Source organism: Pholis gunnellus, assembly GCF_910591455.1.
Source record: "Pholis gunnellus genome assembly, chromosome: 4".
Classification (NCBI taxonomy): Eukaryota; Metazoa; Chordata; class Actinopteri; order Perciformes; family Pholidae; genus Pholis; species Pholis gunnellus.
This window is the reverse complement of record NC_136530.1, coordinates 28,041,087-28,063,359: the sequence shown is the minus strand read 5'-3', so window position 1 is coordinate 28,063,359 and position 22,273 is coordinate 28,041,087. Positions and strand designations below refer to the sequence as shown.

General features: G+C 41.9%; 1 protein-coding gene across 1 annotated transcript in view; it reads left to right on the top strand.

The window, feature by feature from the left end:
• ptprfa (protein tyrosine phosphatase receptor type Fa) overlaps positions 1-22,273 on the top strand; it is a gene marked incomplete at its 5' end in the record, with an annotated part of 228,342 nt that overhangs the window by 83,487 nt on the left and 122,582 nt on the right. Inside the window, 5 exons of the mRNA XM_079158514.1 lie at positions 6,443-6,712; positions 8,486-9,067; positions 14,433-14,569; positions 15,012-15,156; positions 20,101-20,406. Coding sequence (XP_079014640.1) covers positions 6,443-6,712; positions 8,486-9,067; positions 14,433-14,569; positions 15,012-15,156; positions 20,101-20,406 — 1,440 coding nt within the window. The remainder of the gene's footprint in view (positions 1-6,442; positions 6,713-8,485; positions 9,068-14,432; positions 14,570-15,011; positions 15,157-20,100; positions 20,407-22,273) is intronic.

Genomic DNA, 22,273 nt, shown 5'->3' with positions numbered 1-22,273 from the left:
TTAGGTTTACTTAGGCAACAAAATCCGTTTATTAAAAACACGTACAAACTTGAAACAAGTATTGTTAAATATACCGAATGGAAAATGATGCTGTGAGTTGTATTTTATCTGGGAGAAGAAAACCTTCCAGAACAACTTATTTTTCTGTGTGTTACATGCACACAGACTGTAGAATCTCAGCATACGGTACCAATGTTATTATGGGAATAAAGGAAAATGATACAATGAACAGTAGACTTGAAGTTGAGATGTCATCAGTCCAGTTGAAGACAAAAGCTGCTTTAACTTGCCATTCACAACATTTAGCAATGTGATGTCTATGAATCCTGCAGTAAGCATGCCACTGCCTCTCCACCTGCACTGCTGCATGACGTCCTCAGCAATGCACATGGATGTTTGCTTCCCCACCCATCGTCGCATCTCCTACAACTTCAGCCTTTTCTCTATTAGGACTTGGCTTTCCCAAATCTGGTTGTCCCCTCTACCCTCCCCCCCTTCTCCGGCCTCCTTTCTCTGGCATGCCAGTAAAAGATACAAGTTTGTCTGCTTTCTAACTCTCAGCTGCTCCTGATGTGCATCTGTTACTACCTAAATGTCATTGTGGCGACTGAGTGACAAATTCAGTCTCACCCTATGTCATCCACCCATCAGGCCATTGTCCAGTCCAACAGAAGCAATAATAACATCATTTTTAACTGCTGACTCAATGAACTATTGTCATGCCATTGTGACCATCTTCCATGTCCTCGGGTAACTTCATGGTTTCTAATTGACTAATATAAGAACATGACGGTTCCCTCAGTGCTGGCCAGCACACTGATACCATCCAGCATCAGGATGTAGTACTAATCATCAACAAGCAAGCATCTCAGTGTTATGTGACTCCAATCAATTGGAAGGCCTCATATTCACCTGGCAAGTGCAGATCAATATTTCTATATGAAATTGCTCTCCAGTTGTTAATCAGCATTAGTCTCAATCCCTTGGAATCCCCAAGGAGGAGCTGGATAATGAGGCTATAGGGGTACAAAAATGTTGCCTTTATAAGCTAGGATAAAATGATGAAGTAATGGCATTTGGACAGACATGGATGTAAACATGCAACATGACTGGTTGACTGATTTCTAGTTTAGACATCGTTATGGCCCTGGGAGGGGTATTGCTCATGAACCTTGGTTCACTCTTAGCCTAAAATAAATAAACACGAACAGATTCATAATTCAAGTTTATTCCATGTTCAAGTTTGACCACAGAGGGTTGGATTTATGCTAATTAAGACTTGTGGAATATTGCCAAAATATGAGAGTCATTCTACTGTATATATCATATTTAGAATATATTTAGGATAAATTGAGAATACTTCACAAATGTTGGCTTCACAAACTAGCGGGCCATTCCAGCTCCATAAAAAACCTCCCATAGTTCATTACTGCTGAGTTGTCATTACATTATTCCTAAGAGGATGAATAGTACAGATAGGCTACAAACCACACATTGTTATTGCACTCGTCATGTAAAACTAAAATGTTTGCTAAAGATTTAGTAGTTCCAATCCAGTACTCAGTACATTCAGTACATTGGGAAAACAGTGCTGATGTAACAGCTGGCCAGCTGAGGCTAACGCATCCTGTCTTAGTTCCCTACCTACTCCCACTTTGCTGTGGTAAGGATATCAACAGGTAATTTACAATGCTATGATGTCTACCAGTAAGATCTCTGACATTTTACTGACTCTACTGTTTCCATTTACCAACACACACGGAGCTCTGTCACTCCCCTCTTTTGGCATCCAAATTGTAAGTGTTTCTTTTTGCGCCCTTCATCCGGTACATCGGCATTAAAATGAAAAGCTTATTTATAGTTGTCAAAGCCAATCTTACTTTGAAAGGATTCAGCTAAGAGGCAAAGATGGCTGGAAACACTTGGCCACATTAGAGGCAGGCCACCTGTGTGTGTTGGAAGAGGAATGGGGATATAAAATGCCCAGACCTGGCTTTTGCTGTGCACCTGCTGAAAATGTAATACCACCAATAGATTATTGTCCCATATGCTGCCATGCAATAAAAGTTTGGCATGAGAGGTACAATTTTCCCCAATGATTTTAGGGGCAAACCTACACTGAACTCTTTCTAGTCTATATATGTCCTAATACATGTTAAATATATTTTTTTTGCATTTATAAGATTTATTTATAGTATTTATTGGCAGTAATGGAATATAATATTCATATCTATTAGTGTATTTGTATTTGTATTAGTGTATAGTGACCTGAAACTAAAACCGTTGTGTTAGTTTAGAATGAGTCCTTCATATCTAGGGAGCTGGTCCTCTTCACATAGTCCCCCATGTTTCTACAGGAGCCCAGAACGGACAAACCAAACACCGACTCTAAAGAGAGACTTTCACGTTTTTATGTTCCCTGAAGGCCACCGTAGTTCCCTGACATGTTTGGGAAGGGAGGAGTGAGCAGAGAGGTATTTGGTTGGTTGCAATCCGCAACCTCACCACTAGATATCACTAAATGCTACACACTGCTCCTTTAATGTAACATGTCAAATAAGTTAAACAAAAATGACGAAATGACACAATAAATACAGCATTTTCAAAGTAATATGTGACTTTTGTTAATGCAGTCATATGCTAACTAATTACAGCAGTGAGTTTATAAAGTCAGAATTCTCAGTGTGAAGTAACACAGATTCACTGATCATTGGTATTGACCAATTATGGTATCGACCCAGAAAGTTAACATTTTAGCTGTCGGGTTGCAAAAATGTGAGTTGACTTTATTGCACCTTAATTAAACGGACGTCCTCTACCATCAAAGCCACAGTAAAAAATGACTCCAAATGACACTGCAGTTTGCCCCGAAATCCTCCTCGACAATCTTGTTCCCCCTTTGCAAAGCCCTCTTCCTCCTCGCCTCCTCCTGCTCTTCCACATCATGTTCTCCAGCACTTCAGCCTCCACAGGACACTGTCTTAATGCCAGCCAACTGCATTTCAGAGGCCGCTGCTCCCCATGCCAGCAGACAAAGCTGCTCTTGTACGAGCAGTGCCCAAAGAAAAAAACGCTCTCTCTCCTCCGCCACAGTAACATTCAGCCCATGCATGTACTCCAAAGCTCAGTCATTTTTCAGCCAACGTACTACTACTTTCCAGTTCTCAACTCCAGCCTCATCACTCCTACATTTTTTTGTTTTTTTAAGTGAGAGGCCGAGTGATAGAATTTGTAACCCCGCTCTTTCCCCTCTGTAGTTAAACCAAGAGCAAACCCTTAGAAAAGCCTCTGATCCACATCGTAAGCTCCTCGCGCCCGGATTCCAGCCTGCAGCTTAAATCCCACTTTGTGAGTCAGATTTCCGTGACCCTGTGCTCGGCTAAGTCAAGAGAGCGACGGCTCCACTTATGCAACACAGCCGTGTCAGCATGTTTAACGCTCACGCGGTACTGTCGCGCCAACTCAGATGCGGCGTAATGAGATCAGAGCGCTAAAGAAGAGGGCTAACAGTAGGGGTGAGACTCCTTCAGTGTTCTCTCCAGCAGACTAGCAACACGGTAGAATCAAGGTGCGTTTTAATCCCTGTAGGTCCAGCAGGAAACCCCCAGATACTCCGGAGAAATCCAGCTACACGCCTCAGACACAGGCTCTCAATTTACTCCATTTCCACGTGAACACGGCGAACACTAATTTAACTGTGACATGTAGTAGAGAAGAGCCAGAATAATACCAGGTAATGCCATTTTAACATCATGTGGCTCTGAGAGGGTGAGCCAAACTAATCCGTTGGTCCCAGACTGCAGTAAAGAGTTCCTGCAAGAGGGCTTTCACCGGTGAGACCGAGATGCCTCAGAAAGGGCATTCAAAAGGTTCACGTGTTTTATACGAGGTTGGGAGCATTTCTATTGCCTCTCAATGGCTCTCAACTTGGTGAGAGCGGAGCCGGCGGCTTGCAGCTAACAGTGCTAATGCTTGGTTCACACTTGCTGTATGACGGCGTCGCAAGGAACGCGCTCCAGAAAATGACGTCATACCGGCTTTTGTCATGAACCTCTACATTTTTGTAGCTAGGTGCCTGGAACTATTAACATGTCTGGGGATTTTACAAAGACGGCCAATTTGTTTTTAAATGCTTTACCAACCATTCATTAATGTGCACTGTCCCTTATCAAATCAAATAAACCAATAAAAAAAGAACACCCGAAGGTCTTAAAAATCTACATACACTGCCTGACCAAAAAAAAAGGTCACACACTCTAATATTTCGTTGGACCGCCTTTAGCTTTGATTACGGCACGCATTCGCTGTGGCATTGTTTCGATAAGCTTCTGCAATGTCACAAGATTTATTTCCATCCAGTGTTGCATTAATTTCTCACCAAGATCTTGTATTGATGATGGTAGAGTCTGACCGCTGCGCAAAGCCTTCTCCAGCACATCCCAAAGATTCTCAATGGGGTTAAGGTCTGGACTCTGAGTGGAAGGCTCAGGGTAGCACTGAAGAGGTGAGTCTTCATCCTGATGAAAGATGGGCAGCGACTCTGCTGTCCTGACGTCAGTGGGGAGTTCATTCCACCATTGTCGGGCCAGGACAGAAATTCCTGATTAGTTTACTCCAGATGTTGAGGCAGTGTGGTTCACATTCTTCTTTATTCAACATCTCAAATTATCCAATAGGAGGCTCGTACCTATTTGCTTAGTTAAATCCAGGTGGCGACTTTTTTTTTGGCCAGGCAGTGTATGAGTAAATATTTTGCCAGCCAAATGAAATTAACAGGAAATTCTACCTTTGTTTCTTTAGAATGCGTTAAATATGTTGCTTCATTCTTGACAGTGCTTATATAAAGAGAAAGTAGTCCAGGAATATGAGATATGAGTTTACAGTTAATTACAACTCATCCTTGGCATTGAGTCTTCTTGCTTCTTCACAGAATATTTAGTTTCTACGCACTCTGGTGTTTCTACAAGTACGGCAAATGAAACGCGTTGAGCATGAACACATTTGTGCGCTCCAGGGTGCCACGTGCAAGTAAAAAGAAAGCTGAACAGTGCGAACTACAGCAACAGTGCTATCAGACCAAACAGTGCTTAAGGGGTACCATAGGGGGGGTGCTGCACTTCCACGCCGACAGACGGCATTATCAGCTGTAACTGCCGTATGAGAGCAGAGCAGAGCGGCGGCCGTGAGCTAACCAGAGGGACACACTCACATGCACTAAAAGCACGAGGGGCCGACCCGGATATGTCAACAAATCACAGAGAAGCTCTGATAGCAAAACACACACAGGGAGAGTGACTTCATTCTCTGATCAGGCAGACATTACTACACTATATCTTCACATAGACAATAGTTGCTTGATGCTATATTAATGCTCTGAATCCTTTAAATTGCACCTTTGAGGGTTTTATAGGAAGGTGCATACAAACATAGTAGTAGAGGGATGAGACACTGCGTCAAGTTTAAACCCAGCTTTGGTAAATCAGGTGCTAATTATACAAAGATTCCATGTAGAATATGATACCTTTAATGTTTGTAAATCTGTTAGTCTAAAGCATTGCAGCGTCACTCGATAAGAAGGCTGCGAGACCTTAGCTATTTTCGCTAGCACTTTATTAGCGGGCAACACGCAGGCCGCTGTGAGCTGTAGCCAACGCCAGAACAATGAAAACCTCTCTGCTTCACTGAGCTCTCTCTCTAACCTCGCGCTTATCTCCCGCTTATCTCCAAGCACAACAGGAGCACAAAACGTCCTCTCTAACTCTCTGCCCAGCAGAAGCACGCTGTCCCTCACAAAGCCATGGGCAGCTGACAAGTGACTGACAGGCTTCACAGCCTCTAAGCATGCATCGTGTTCACTGACATCTAGTAAATGTCATTAACAGTCTTTCACCTCAGCTGAGCTCATTTTTCTTCAATGGGAGCACTTAACAGTTAAACACTAATGCGTTACCCAGCCCGTTACGGTATACTGTTCCATTATCGCGTGGTAATGTAGCTGTAAAAGCAGAAATGTCTCCACTGCAAGCAATACGAATGAAAGTTAGACATGATCTTAACAAATTGATCTTAAATGTATAAAAGCACTGGACCTCTTGAAGGTAGGGTTATAATTGTCTTTTAATATGTTTCTAACTCTAGACTTTAGATGTTAAAAATCTACTTCAACTAACACTATGTAAGCCAAAGGGCAGAATCCAAACTGAAACCAGTTTTATTGAAGCATATTTATTGAGCAGGAACTGCTTCAAATCAATTGGCTTTTTAGAAAAATGACTATGGGACAATAAAACTGTTGTTGTTCAGGCTCGACCACCCTGAGCAGTTCATGAACACTGGAGCACAGCACAAGCCAGGCCGATCAAATATGACTTCAGCCCAGTGGTCCCCCACCACCACCCCCTCCTCTGTGTCCTCTCACACCCCCTCTCTTTACACCCTGCAGTTCGTCGCGTGCCTCCTCGTTTCTCCATCCCGCCCACCAATCACGAGGTGATGCCCGGCGGCAGCGTCAACCTGACCTGCGTGGCGGTCGGCGCTCCCATGCCTTACGTCAAGTGGATGAGCGGTGAGGTGGAGCTTACCCGGGAGGAGGAGATGCCCATTGGCCGCAACGTCCTGGAGCTCACCAACATCCGGCAGTCTGCCAACTACACCTGCGTGGCCATATCCTCCCTGGGCATGATCGAGACCACGGCCCAGATCACTGTCAAAGGTCAGACGCACTCTGCCGCTGCGAGGGTGGGCGTGTCTGGGTAGAAGGTGTAGAGGTGCAGAATTTGCTTGGAGAGAAATAAGATAGGTGCTTATACTTGCTATCATTATTAAATGCTTTCATTGGTGATATGAGAGATATTTTCAGATTCTGTTCTGGAGTTTTAAAGAGTAGTTTTGTTTTTTAACTTAATTCTAGCTGCATGGAAGTCCAGGGCTACCAGTCTTAAAATGAAATGATTTAATCAAGTTGAAATTTAATTTGTGACCATGGGAACAGTATGTGTGACAAAATAAGCTAAACTCAGATGACCTCTCACTAGCTTTCAACTGCACTTGAAAGCTCTAAGAAAACTAGTAAGTGGACCTTTAAGTTTAGATCATTTTGATGCAAATTTATATTGCAGTAATCAATATTACGTTTTTAATGTATTACACTTTTTATTTTGAAATTGGAACTTTTGACACTTATCATATAGAGCGTACTCTAGACTAGACCGTACTCTTTAATTTACAGAGACCCATCGTTCCATCAATGGGTGATGACAGCAACGACAAAACTCCCCTTTAACAGGAAGTCACCAGCAGAACCAGGCTCTGGGTGGGCGACCATCTGCCTCGACGGGTTAGGTTGAGAGACAGAGATGCACAGCAACAATGATAATAACAATAACAACTCCAAAAAGAATAGAACTTTGTCTTATAATAATATAAAGAGTAGTTGTGGGTATCAACCACGGCATGATCTATGGCAACCTGCAAACTCAACACTTCCTCCATGTTTAGCTGTTTTTAGCCATGTTTATATTTATTCCACCTAATACTGCTTTTCATTTGCTTTTTTAATTATATTGCTATTTTATTCCAATCTATAAAGTCATTGCCACTTCGTCCATAGACATTCCACATTAAAAGCCTCACAGTGGCTAAAAGCACCTAATGTCTCTCTTTCCAGAGTCGGTTTTCATTGTAATGCCTGATGAACCTGATGAAGGTTGTGTGGACTGGGATGTTTAAAAAAAAACAAGTATACCAGCAGTAAATGGGCTCGGCTTGTGGTGCTGAACGAATTCCATGATATTAATATCATTAGGTAATCATAGGCCGTTCAAACACTTTTTAATTACAGTTGGTCTAATAAGTTGAGGTTGCCTCCGCATTGCTGGCCAGCTTTAGCTATCAGTTAGTGGCAGTGTGTGGCCTTCAGCAGCGGAAGAATAAACAGTGATAGCTGTCAGGCTATGGATAATCTCATCTAAAGGAGCACCTCACATTTGATACAGTTTTGTTTGGACACAGATATATGGATATATAGATATTCAGATGTTGCCTGTTAGCCCTTAATCATGTCAACGATTATATTCTGTGCGATCAAATGACGAAAATCAAGAGCACAAATTAAGAAATCCATTTCTACAATATATTCATTTATGTGCATGAATTTGTCTTTTTTGTTTGCCCCAAGACACCAAGACATGAAATGGATAATAAGTTTTGTTATATCTTGTACACATTCCGGACAGTAGTGCTCTGCTGTGTGGCTGCATAATATGTATGTGCACCTCTGATGATCTCCAGCTCCGGTTAAGTAGACTACAGATGGATTTACATGGCATTACACATGCTTGGCAACGTGATACATGTGGCAGATCCGGAGAGGGCAGAGACAGGCTCCTGAATGACAATGAACTAGCAGTGTTGAAGAGCTCCGTGTTCTCAGAGCTTCAGTATGTGTTCCTTCAGAAGGTGACTGTTTTTTTCTGCTCTCTAACAGCCCTGCCCAAGTCGCCCACTTCCCTCATTGTGACAGAAACCACGGCCACAAGCGTCACCCTAACCTGGGACTCTGGCAACCCAGAACCGGTGTCCTACTACGTGATCCAGTACCACGCCAAACTGTCTGACAATGGCTTCCAGGAAATAGACGGAGTGGCCACAACCCGGTACAGCATCGGTGGCCTCAGCCCCTTCTCGGAATACGAGTTCCGCGTCATGGCCGTCAACAACGTCGGCCGGGGGCCTCCCAGCGCCGTCGTGGACACCCGCACGAGCGAACAGGCCCCCTCCTCGCCTCCTCTTCATATCCAGGCACGCATGCTGAGCTCCAGCACCATGCTGGTCCAGTGGGAGCCTCCGGAGGAGCCCAATGGCCAGATCAGGGGATACCGGGTCTACTACAGCTCCGATCATGACGCCCCGCTCAGCGCCTGGCAGAAACACAACACAGACGACAGCCAGCTCACCACCATCTCGGGCCTCACCGCGGATATCACATACAGCCTGAGGGTGCTGGGCTTCACCTCCGTGGGAGACGGGCCTCCCTCTGATGTTCTGCAGATCAAGACCCAGCAGGGAGGTGAGAACACACTCACTGTGTCGGGAAAACTCGTCGCATTGCATTTCAAGCGGCGTGCCGCTGGGTCCCATTTTTTTTTCCAACAGAAGTATTGCCAGTAAGAAGATAATAATTATTATTTTACTTCAGTTAGAGTAGCAATTCTACAGTGTAAAAATACTCCCTAACTTAAAATGCTTTTTTTTTTGTCGCTTTGGAATAAGCTGCAAACACAACATTGACATATTACCACCTCATGGTTATTAGCATTAATCTGAAGACATATCTGTGTTGACCTGATGAGTCAGTGTAACACTCAACACTGGCTCTTTAGCCTTTCTTCACCAACTGTAGCTGTGTCCCAGTTCAATAGGAATACAATCATTGTGAGCAAGTTTTGAGTTTTGAATGTTTTCACATTCAAAAAAGTTCACTAAAAACACTTGCTTTTTGACGGTGCTGTCAATATACACAATCGCTCAACATGCAATGCACAAAGAAATTGAGAGGCAACTCACAGCTTCAAGAAATAAAACAAAAGACAGACAATGGTAGGACTACTGTTGTTGGATGATTTATCATCCCAGAAATAATTGTGATAAACACTGTAATTGTCATTTTAAGACCATTTCATGCCAATGTTATGATAATACAAAAGCATAATAAAGCAGAAACACCCTTTTAAACAGCAATGCGCTTTGAATTCTTTAAGAATATTCAGACATTGGAATTGGAACGTGAAAGAAATATTTCAATATTGTAAATAAATAAAACAAATCCAATAAAATCAAACCAAACAACCAAAACAAAAAATAAAGTGTGATCTGATGACAAAAACATGCACACATGGAACATATGTCCTTGTAATGAGGAAACCCTGCTGTTAACTCTGACACCATGTTGGCTAGAATGTAGGTCACATTCTTATGTCAACAAACACATGTAAGCAACAAATGTCACGGTCAGCAAAAATGAACAAGCCGATTACGACAAAAATATGAAGGTAATGGCAATATATCTTACAATAACAATAATACAGTAATATCTTTATATTGCACGATAAAACGAGAAGGTAAAAAAATATAGAGGGCATGTCCATACATCATACAATAAGTTGATACGTTGTGTCTATATAGTGTTATAAGTTGTTAACTTAAGAAATGTCATGTTGTATGATGAGTCGATAACTTAAAAATGATAGAGGTCATGTCCATAGATCGTACAATAAATCGTTTACTTAAAAGAATATATAGAGGTCATCGTATGATAAGTTAATAATATAGATGGCCACGTCCATATATCAGACGACAAGTAGATAACATAAAGATGATCAAAGTCATTTCCATATATAATACTATAAGTTATAAGGAGTAATAGTGTAAAGAATACATATTACAGTATGTTGCCTGTTGGGTTTTTTATACATTATATATATTATTATTATTATATTCCAGAGTCTCAGTTTGATTGACTTTATCTGCGTAGGTATTTCTTTGTCGATTGATGACATGCTGTCACAAATAGTGTAGTTCAGACTTAATAAGCTTGGTCATTGCACCTCTGGTGCTCGATCTTTTAGAAACGCCAACAGCGACAAAACCAGCAGAACGACATAACCGACAGTCATCTGCACTGCTGCATGTAGCACCTCTAGAATACAGGAAGTATCGTGCAATTAGAGCGCTGTGTCGTGTAGATTGATGCCTGACTGTTTGCATCCTGCTGCACCAGCGTGTCTGTGTAGTGGAACTATGTCAGAGGTTATTGGTAGCATACAGTGTCTGGGGTAAATGCAGTCACACTGTGTTTAACTCGCATCGTTTCTGAAACTGCAGAAAAACAGAGCTTCAATGTGAACCATTAGTCCGTCAGATATCCACCAGCTGAGATGAGCACAGTGGGGTAATTTATGTGCAAGGATACTCAGGAGCATACAGTATACAGTAGAGTGTGTGTACTATGAAGTTCTCACACACTTTATCCTCAAGGACAAAGTGGCCGCCGGCACGTAGAGGAATAATAATAGTATTTCATTCACAGAGAGCCCGTTTCAATGTTTCCACTCGCTCTGCTTGGCTGGAAGAAACATGACACAAACAGCAGGGCTGCAATGGAAGATAAAGCCACCCAAATTCAGCTGACCCACTTTATTTATTTTTGGAATAGAGTTCAGCACCCTACCAGGCTGACATAAATCATTTTGACTTAAATGCAGATTACAAAGTCTGGTAACTAGTATCACACTGAGAAGGATGGGGTTGTTTTTATGAGCACATTGCTGCGATTAATGTACAATTTTCCCAAGTTGTGGCATCTATTATGTTTCTGTCTACTTCATCGTATAATCTGGAGCAATGAACCGTTTTCCTGAGCTAGGGCGAAGAATCACTGGTTTATGATTTGCTACATTTATAGGAGCCTCCAAAGCAACGCATGCAGGACAATCTCTTCAAGCATTTGTTTTTTTAAAGAAATAACAGGGCTGCAACAGAACAAAGTCGCTTCCTCACTGATCTTGAAGACTCTACTTTAATGAAGGGATGCTACTGTCACACTTATTCTTGTCATGATACTGATTCTAAAATAAACAACATGTGATATGTTATTACAGTTAGATACAGGTTAGTTGATGTCAGCTGTCCGTTTAAATGGCACTGATCTTTCTTATCAAACCTTTCACTTAATTGAACAGTTACCTCTCAGGACTTGGCAGGTACTGGGGTAAAGGTTTTGTCCCAGTGTAACCCTAACATTACACTGGGAATTACTTAGGCCTCCAAACTTAATGTACTTATAAACAGACTGGTCTCACTCCCTAACTAACTCCACTGTAAACCCATCTGAGTTACTTGTAGTTGCTCAATGTAACAGATGGAGTATAAAGCAGCGGTGGACTCATGCTGGCAGGTAATGTTGCACGGTGTATCGATACTAAAAAGGTACCGCGGTACCCTTACATTAAAAACGATACGATTTGGCATATTTTTAGTATCGATACCTCATTAAAGCGCTCGATCAGAGCGCACTCACTGTTCCGCTTCCTGTCATGCTGCCGGCATGCATTGACTGCAAGGGGGCGGGGCTGCCCAGCGCTCACTCACAGTGAGTCATCGCAGGGGAGACATGGCATCAAGTGCAGGAGCTTTGGCCGACCGTCCTCGGCTTGTTGGAAAAAAAGATGCCAGAAGTGAAATGTGGAAGTACTTTGGCTCCATTGCAGACAGTGAAGCAAAGCCCACTGACATACTGTTGTGAAGTGGAGCTTCTAATGAGGACCAAGACACGTCTAGCTTTGAACGGAATCACTTTACTTTTGAACTGCATATAACAAACTGTTAAAGTGAACAGAACGCGCTCTCGCACTCGACATGTGGATTTCTTCATACTATCATTCTCATCGTAAGCACGTATCATGCTACTTCCTAGCTCTTCAAAGCTCAAACAACATAAACCGTGTTACACAAGCAACATGAACTATATTAATTACGTTATGCAATTAAAACAATTCACAACACATACAGAGACCCGTCTGTAAAACTTGTTTCAAAGCCACACAGACCAAGAGAGGCAACACGTCAAACATGGCAAAGCACCTTTCAGACAGACTGTTCACAGAGTTCAAAGAACGACGGGTAGTTTTCATTAATATCTTGCTGTAGGCTAATACTAATATTAATGCCAATTGTTAAGTGTTCAAAAAGCTGGGCAGGAACAAGCTGGTAAAAAAGGGAACCATACAGATGTTTTATTTATTACTATTATAGATAAATATACCAGTATCGTATTTGTGGTATTGTATCGAATTCTGGTATCGTATCGTAAGTATCGGGTATCATGATATTTATGGCAGGTATCGTAGGTACTAAAACAAAGGAAGAAAAATATGTTTTCTAGCATGCAGTGCAGCCTATGTGGCACTTCATCATGTTTTCTCCATTTGAGGGCATCCAAGAGGACACTTAATCATGTTTACTCCACTAGAAGGGCACGCTAGAGGCACTTCACCCTGTTCTCTCCACTGGAACGGCATTCGGGAGGGCACTATATATATTTACTTCTGGAAGGGCATCCTAGAGGGCACTATATACAGGACTGTCTCAGAAAATTAGAATATTGTGATAAAGTTCTTTATTTTGTGTAATGCAATTAAAAAAACAAAAATGTCATGCATTCTGGATTCATTACAAATCAACTGAAATATTGCAAGCCTTTTATTCTTTTAATATTGCTGATTATGGCTTACAGCTTAAGAAAACTCAAATATCCTATCTCTAAATATTAGAATATCATGAAAAAGTATACTAGTAGGGTATTCAACTAATCACTTGAATCGTCTAATTAACTCGAAACACCTGCAAGGGTTTCCTGAGCCTTGAAAAACACTCAGCTTGGTTCAGTAAACTAAATCACACGTATGGGGATTATCACAATATTCAAATTTTCTGAGACAGTCCTGTATATTTACTTCTGGAAGGGCACTTTTCTGCATTTCTTTTAAACATTGAGGCACCAAGGCCCCCACCAGCAACGTTATAATTTTAAGCTAAACTATGATGTTTTTTTCAACCCTAACCAAGTAGTATTGTTGCATTAACCTAACGGCTTCACAACGTTAACCACGCGCCAACCTTCCATGACACTATGCAAAAGCCTTCCCAAGCAGCAAAATATGATGAGTAGGGATGAGATCACATTGCAATAAAAGTGGGCGGGGTGTAGGTTTTCCCACAGGTGGAACAAAAGCAAAAGGAGAGTGGGGAACTGTCAATCAAACACAGTGTGCACACACCCATACCGCCTTTATGAGAGCTTGAATCAGGCAAAAGTGAAAACAACTATCAGTGTACACTGTAGGGGCTTTAAAGCGGCATTAACTGAGCTTTCAGTTACTTTGGGGCAGTGGAACAAAACACAACACTGACAGAAGCCATTCTCAGATCAGTTGTAATGGCTGCTGCTATCTCGTCTCACCTCAGCTCCCCCGTACGTAGCCATAAACTGAAAAAGATAGTAGCAAGTATTAAAGCCAAGACCAAGCCTCAAACTGCCAGAAAAACACCAGTCTAGCTGAAATGATGGTTATTTGGAGAAGCTGTGGCCCCAATATTAGCATAACACACACACATAAATTCCTGGCGCTCACTGACATGAGACACTTTTTGGATCTAAAATCACCTCAGAGGATTTGAAGGTGATGACGTCCTTTATACTTCCTCAGTTTTGATGCGGCTCTGAATACTGATGAGTATTGACTGCAGCATCGCCCAGCCTCCCACTTCACCTCCTGACTCCCTTACTTTGTGTTTCCTCCTCTGAATACACCCTTTCACCGTTTCTGTCTCCGTTCCTGTCTTTCACTCTCTCCATGTCTTTTTTCTGCCTCCAGTTCCAGCTCAGCCGTCTGGTTTTGAGGCTGAGGCCGAGCTGGACTCGCGCATCATGCTGTCATGGCTTTGGCCTGTCCAGGATCCAATAATTGGCTTTGAACTGCTCTACTGGGAGGAGAACAATCCCACAAACAAGGTATATACCAGCTTCAAATATTCCTCTTCCAATGACATAGGTTGATGGGATTTTACCCTATAATGTGTTGAAAACCTTTTTGTTGTGTGTGTTTATTTCTTTCATTTTATTATTTCTTATGTGGCCACCTAATACATTGTTTGTTTGTAATTGACAATTTCAAACTATAACCCTTTTTGCTCTATTTCCATTTGTTATAGTTTTGACCTTTATTTCCCACAAACGTAGCCTCAAACGGCATCAGTTCCTTCTGATTAGATTTATCTCAGGGAAGTGTGTGAGAAGCTTTTAGTGAGTTGGTTGTGTTGGTTTTATTCCCGAATTCTGGGACTGTCAAATGAAGCCCCAGATTGTAATAGTGTATCCAGTAGTTAACAGGGGGGTCAGTTGTGTGCGCATGGACCGGGGGCTTCATGATCTCATGGTGTCCATCTCTCTACAGCATCATGCCACTTTCGACCCAGCAGGCTCCTATGCAGTTGATGGTCTGAAGCCAGACACACTCTACACATTTTCCCTGGCTGCAAAATCTGAGATGGGTTTAGGAGTCTTTACGCAGCCTATTGAGGCCAGGACTGCCCAATCCAGTAAGTACTCCAGCCTTCTACTGTCACTCTGGTTCAGCTTATTTGGTCCCGACAAAAAGGAAATGTAACGATTCATTGTTGCTTCTTAGTTCTAGTACGTTTTATGTTTAAATGAACCAAATAGCAATGAACCAAGAGGAGTAAACATGAAGTCATATCAGCTGACAGGTGAGTCACTGGACTGCATTGGTGATGTCATCCTGCATCATCAGCGCCACATGGACACCATGTGGAATCCAATTCAGGTGGCTGACAGCAGGTCATGCTGCACTTTAATGTAGGACTGTCGTACTTTGTGTGTGTGTGTGAGACCCACCCCTTTCTCTCCTGCTAACTTCCCAGCTGTAAGCAGCATCTGATGCTACCACGTGTAAATTAAATTGTAAGTTATTTGCCTTTAGTAGTATTTGTGGTCTGTGTTGACAGCTGGATTGATTCAATTAGCAACGTGTCTGTTCTGTCAGACGCGCATGAAACAGACACTCTTTTGTAGAAGAAGAAAACATTGTATCATAGTATTGTGCGTTTAAAGTCTTGTAAAGCGGGAACACACATTAGATAATGTGTGTCGTGGTTTAGACTTTGTCATTTACAGTACAATGAATGCAATGAATAGACACATACAGTTCATAGATGTATTCAGTGTGTCGCTGTACAACGTTTCACCTCACGCACAGCAGGTCGGACACAATTCAGTCACTCAGGCTAGAGATGGCAACATATTCTCTCTTTCCCTAAAAACAGAATGGACCCCAAGTAATGAACTTTGCGCTCTCTTTGACTATTTCCCCAACGCGACGTGTTCTGAGTCCGTATGAGTGTAACAATGACGTCGGAGCAGAAATAAATTACAATTCCTCTTCAGGTTGTACGGGGTAATTTTAGGTTTTCTCAACACACAACATTTGGTTTGGAGACCAAATTTATTGACAAAGATCACTGTATTTATTTCCAAATAAATATCTTATCAGATAATCTGCTTTAATCCATATTTGTTGGCGTTTAGCCATCAAAAACAACATTTTCAGTACAGTCAAAAAACGTGCATAAAAAAAACTTACCTAAATAGCACAAAATATACATATTATACATTACATTTATAGAACCCCAATAACACAAAATCAGATGTATTCTAGCATTTTGTTACTGTTTTTGCTACGCTACAAAAATGTGGTGAAGCATAGAGAAAGCAAGAGAAAAAGAGACTGAATACAGCTCAAAGTTCCTGCATAGTTGAAAATTGTTCCGTTATTGCGGAGACACAAGGACCATTATTCTGGCCAACCAATGTGGTGTTGAACGACAATCTGGTCATACGGCCAAGTGGAGCTTAGCTTTGTAACTCTGACTCACAACTGAATAAGAGAGCAGAACCTCCTGTTCTAAACCAGCCTGAACTGTGTGTGCTCAGACTATTCTAGCACCACACCAGCCGTGCTATTGCAGTTTCAAGCTCGCTAAAATGTAATTACCAGCACAGCATTAATTATGTGAAGACTTGCTTCCACGTGACAGTCATGCTTGATTTTGCTGAACATGCAACTCAATTACAAAGTTCAAGCACCAAGGCGACAACAAAAGCAAATGTCAGGAATTTTTTTTGTCAGGCGTAAAATCCGCTGCTTCACAGGATCCATCATTCATAGGCACGCTCGGACTGCTTGATATTTCTAGATTTTTCCTGCTTTCTGCTGCCCTTGCGTAACAAATCACCAGGCGTTGCACACTGCTTATTTTGACAAATAGTCTAATAAAGGCGCCGAGTTGATACATACCGCATATTATGATGTAAGACCAAGGAAACACAAAAACGCTGTTGCACGGAGAGACAGCTTTCATCGTGACTGTCATGTTCCTTCGAAATGATAGTTCGTCATGTGAAACACGGCAACCAGTGTTACCGATGTGCAGGAATGTCCCACACTGACACTAATGCTGCTGAACACCTTTCATTCAGAGCTTGACTGCATAACTAGCGATGGATCTGTGCCTCTCTGGCATGCTGGGAGATGTGGAATTGAACCTGCAGTATTTATGACAGCTCCCAGAAGGAATCTAAGCCCTCTCTCTTGTTTTTACCTGTCAGGAGAGAAATCCCTGCGCCAGCAGTCACGCCGCAGACAAACGAGTTTAGTCGCTCTGATTTTCAGTCTGCCATCACTCCTCTGGCAGCCAAACCCACCCGAGTCAGAAAACTTGCTAACAGGTGTAAAGACCCTCACCACCACTGTCACTTACTGCTTGTCTCACTCCCTCCATCTTTTCATCTATCTGCCAGTCTCTGTCTTCTTTGTTCTGATTCTTTACAGTATATATATATATATATATATATATATATATATATATATATATATATATGAGCTTGTCTTGTTACAGTTCTTAAAATTGACAAGCCATCAGAGGAGATGTACTAAAAATACCAGGTGATCTCATGATCTGATGTTTTGTTTTTAGCAATGCGACTGTCACAAGACAATACAAACGTCATTGTGTAACCACGGTAACGCAGTGTGTTTCGGAGTAACGTCTTCTCAACGGTTGATTTTTTGCGTTGGCGGTGGTGAAATAGAAGACCCTCTTCTTTGTGTACTCATAGATAGAAGTTGTTTGTCTCTGCTTTCCTGTAAGCTACTACAATATTAGTATTTATTCATGTTCATATGACAACAGACAGAACATGAAAGGAAACATGAATGTATCTTTTAAGACCTTTGCTCCGCTCAGAGGCCATATATACCATAATAACACTACTTTAGGAGCAACACAATTTGAAGGGCTGGCTTTACCACGGTTTGCATTCTACTATTTTAAATTTTTTCGCATAAATTAATGACTTTACGATCTTGCAAATTTGTATTTTCTTTTCTTTTTTGTCAATTTACCACTTTAATCTCAGAGGATATCAGAATAATAATATATAATATAACATTTAAATATGTTTTTTTCTCATAAATTCACAACTTTAATCTTTTTTAGGCTTTTGTTCTTGGATTAATACCCTCATACCCCGGCTCTCTAGTTTTTATATATTTATTCTTTACCAACAATGACCCAACTATGCCATCTAACCTTTTCCGTGTGGGTTAGATTCATACGCTTTTTTGTCCAAATCCTAATTCCTTTTCTCTCACAGCTTCTTCACCAAGTTCTGGTATTTTTTCATAACCCTGTTTCGGGCCGCCGTGCATCTCCCACTCGTGGATCTCTGTCTCTCTGAACTATTCCACCCCCTGCATGGATGTATCCAAAGGTTCTCGTACGTGTGATGGAATTACGCCTGTTCTTTCAACTCGTCACAAGCGCCTCTGCTGCGGGGCGAACAAACCAGCCTCCAACACTGTTCAAACAGTAGGCTCGCTGGGTCCACACGCTCTGCTGGGGCTGCCAAACCACAGGCGAGCCTGATAACGGTCCCCTGTGTTATCTCTCCCACCTGCTCCACACTCATCTCAACTGTTGGTTTTGCTTCTGTACTTGATTGAATTCTGCTCTTGTGTTTCATTGTGCTTACATGCATTCATCTGTAGTGTGCATGTTTTACTTTTCAGTTGGCAACACTTCACACTGTGTTGGTAATGTGTTTACGTGTTGTTTCACAGAAAGGTAGCTAGAGTGTGAAGTTTCGCCCTGCTTTGTGTCTGCCCTCTGGACTGTGAGGATGATTCATAGAAGAGGATGAAAACACAAGCTATAAATAAAATATGTTTTGTGTTTATTTCATGACAAGAAAATCCTAACAATTAAGCATTCAGTTTCAACTACATCTTCTAAAAACAAAACAAAAAAAATGATATCAATATGGTTTGTAGAAAACATGCTGCTCGAATTACATTTTTTTAATAACAGAATGAGGAAACATTTATGTTTTTCCTCATTAAAAGACTATTCTGGTTTATTTCTATAGTCCTATTGTCATAAGTTTAGTCACTGGTGTAATTGCTTATACCATTGCATTCACTAATGTTGTTTCTGAGATCTGCTAAAATAAAGTCTGATGGGTCAAGAAACGCAAGCAGTCAAGACGCTCAGACAGGTTGGAAGCAAACCTTGGGGTTAGGCTCCAGGCTACTGTACTCACTGTAGTCTGACTCTTTAGAGAGGGGTCAAAACCAACATTTCAGATGTGGAACCTGGATCACTTAACTGCTCGCTTCTTGCCGTATTGAACTTCTCTTGCTGCATTTCCAGATCTCAGCATTTGCCGTATCATAACTGAAGAAAGATGATGGACAAAACAACAAAAATAAGACTGAAGTGGAGATTAACTGTTTTGTTTAAATAATCTTAACCAAACGACACCTGGAACTGGTGAACCCAAGTCTCTTGTGTCAAAATCCTAAACTTTGCACACACAACCCCAAACCCCTCCATACACTCCTAGAAATAATGGTTCCAAACAAATTCTTACTGAAGGGCTGAGGTTCTACCCAAAACCATGTGCTTCTGAAAAATGGGTCTTTAACAACAGGTTCTTTGTAAGGCTAAAGGTTCCATCAAGAACCATTTTCATCCAAAGAACCCTCTTCTCAAGAAAGAGAACCTCTCATGAGCGGTTCTAGGAAGAACCTTTATAAAACGGTACCTGTAATCTTAAAGGGTTCCCCCAGACAAGTCTAATAACCCTACATAGTTGAAGATAGGACCTTTACTTCTAAGAGTGTATGACTTCTGTACAGTATAAAGATTTTTTATAAAAAAAACACATTGCCATTGGACATTAGACGAGCTGCAATTACGTTTCCTCCAAAACCTAATGATAAAGCAAAGTCCTAGCATAAACACAATGTTAAGGACCTAGACTAGCAAGTTTGCATAGTCAAAGTTGACTTGTCTGTTTCGGTAACATATAAACACATTATCTCCCAGCTGTCCAGAGGGTCAGTTGCTCTGTCTTCCATTATCCATCCTGTTTGACCATTACCCTCCTTCCTCCCCTCCCATCAGCCCCCTCAGCCCCTCCCCAGGAGGTACGCTTGCTCAGCCTCAGCTCCACCAGCATCAAGGTGAGTTGGGTGGCACCACCCACAGACAGCCGCCACGGGGAGATAGCGCGCTACTCCCTAGCCTACCAAGCGCTCACTGGGGAGGACATGGAGCGCCACCAGCTGTCAGGGATTGGTGCTGATGTCACCAGCTACGTGCTGGAGGACCTGCAGAAGTGGACTGAGTATTTGGTGTGGGTGAGGGCTCACACTGATATCGGGCCCGGCCCGGAGAGCTCCGCGGCCTGCAGCAGAACCAAGGAAGATGGTATGTTGATGGCATCATAGGGAACAGCCTAGGGCTCTCTGGAAATACTAACCCTCCAATACTCACTCTGCCCCTCTCCTGCTGCTGCAGTTCAGTCTTGCAAGCTCTCACTGAATATGTGTTACTTTAAGAAGCAGTGAAATACTTTTACCTAGAACACATTAATTAGATTAGTAGCTGAAAAAGTGGGCAACTGCCTACGGGTCCCTGACCCTTGACACATTTCTGATCAATTTGGTTCGGGAACATGCACCTCTGAAACACAGTACCATCTAAACCTATAACAATTGTAAAGCAAGGCAGTTGACAGTAATGCAATCCACATCCTGTGAGGAGCTACTGGCAGCTATGGACTTGGCTTAGGTGATTGTGAGACATCTCGGAGAGGCGACTCTTCAATGCTTCGACTGCTAGAACCTGCTAGAACATCAGTTCTATCAGAAGTGGAGAATTTTTCTTCATTGAAAGAAGAGCAAAGAACGACACTGAAGGCGTTCCTCCATGGTTAACAATGTTTTCACTCTTTTGATTGACAGATGTTGTTTTTTTTCACACATTCGTATTCCAATGAAGGATTTTCAGATAGTTGTGTGTAAGAAAACATCTGCCGAGTCAGCCCAGGAGTCAAAACTAAAACTAAGGTTTCCATTGATTGGCATGCAAATTAGGTTAGAATGCAGTAAAAAATATGCCAATAAACTGCTTTCATTTCCACAAATAGTTTGATTTTTGTATAATCAAAAAAACGTGTGCCACTACAGTAATTAATAAGGTGCTCAAACCCTGACAATTATCCCTAGTAATTCAGTTCATATGAGATTATTATTCAGCATGTGATTTACGTCCAGGATCAACATTCAGTGCCATTGCAGGCAGTGGTGTAGTGAAGGGAGAGGAGGTGGATGATCATGCAATGCATCCAACCTTCATGTTACGCAATCCTGCTTTTTATCTTTATTTTAAAGAATTGTTCAAAATCAACATTCCATCTGGGTTGTATAACCACATCAAATTCAAATTATTGAGGATGCCAAATCTAGCAATGACATTACCCTTCTGTAATCCAATTTTAAGACCATTTTGTGATTTGAAGTCACAGCACTAATTTCTTAACATTTTGTGATTCTGCTTTGTGAGACTTTAGCTGCCACTGATCTCCTGCCTGCCTCTTTCTTCCAATCTGCCTGTCTTTTTCCCAGCATGATGATGTGGCTTTGCTGGGCTGCTGCCCTGCTAGGCTAAGGTGTCTGGACAACCCAATCGCCAGAAATGAAATGGGCCTTGTACGTTTCTGCAAACCAAAGTTTTTGCATTCGGTCAAAGTCAAGCGACATAGTATATCAAGCAACCGTATATTATAGACCGCTGAACTCGTGACTGTAACGTTAATTATGAAAAAAATGTTTGCTAAGACTGGTTGTTATTTTTTTCTAACCTTAACAGAGAGTTGCCGAAACCAAACCTATTGTTTCACAACGTTATCCACGTGGCATTTTGTGTTTCTGCAAGCGTGATGCGAGGCTGATATGAAACATATTTGAGAATCGTCGACCTTCTATGTATCCCGTGGTGTGCTGAAATGCACAGTGCCAACATATTTTCTGCCGACTGGCTGTCTAAGCCTGAGCGGCAACATGACATGTTCTTTCTCTGCTTTCAGTCAGATAAAAGTCAGAATGGCCACTGTGATTCAGTCCATCGGGAGGTTCTGCCATTCGTAGCACACACCCATTATTACTGTCACTGCTGGAGAGAACTCAGAAGCAGAACGCAGCACAGCCCAATGCTCACAGCTATACGACAGACACCATTACATCAAATCCTTACAAGAGGATTCACCTTTTTTTGTGGGGGCACAATTGGCCAT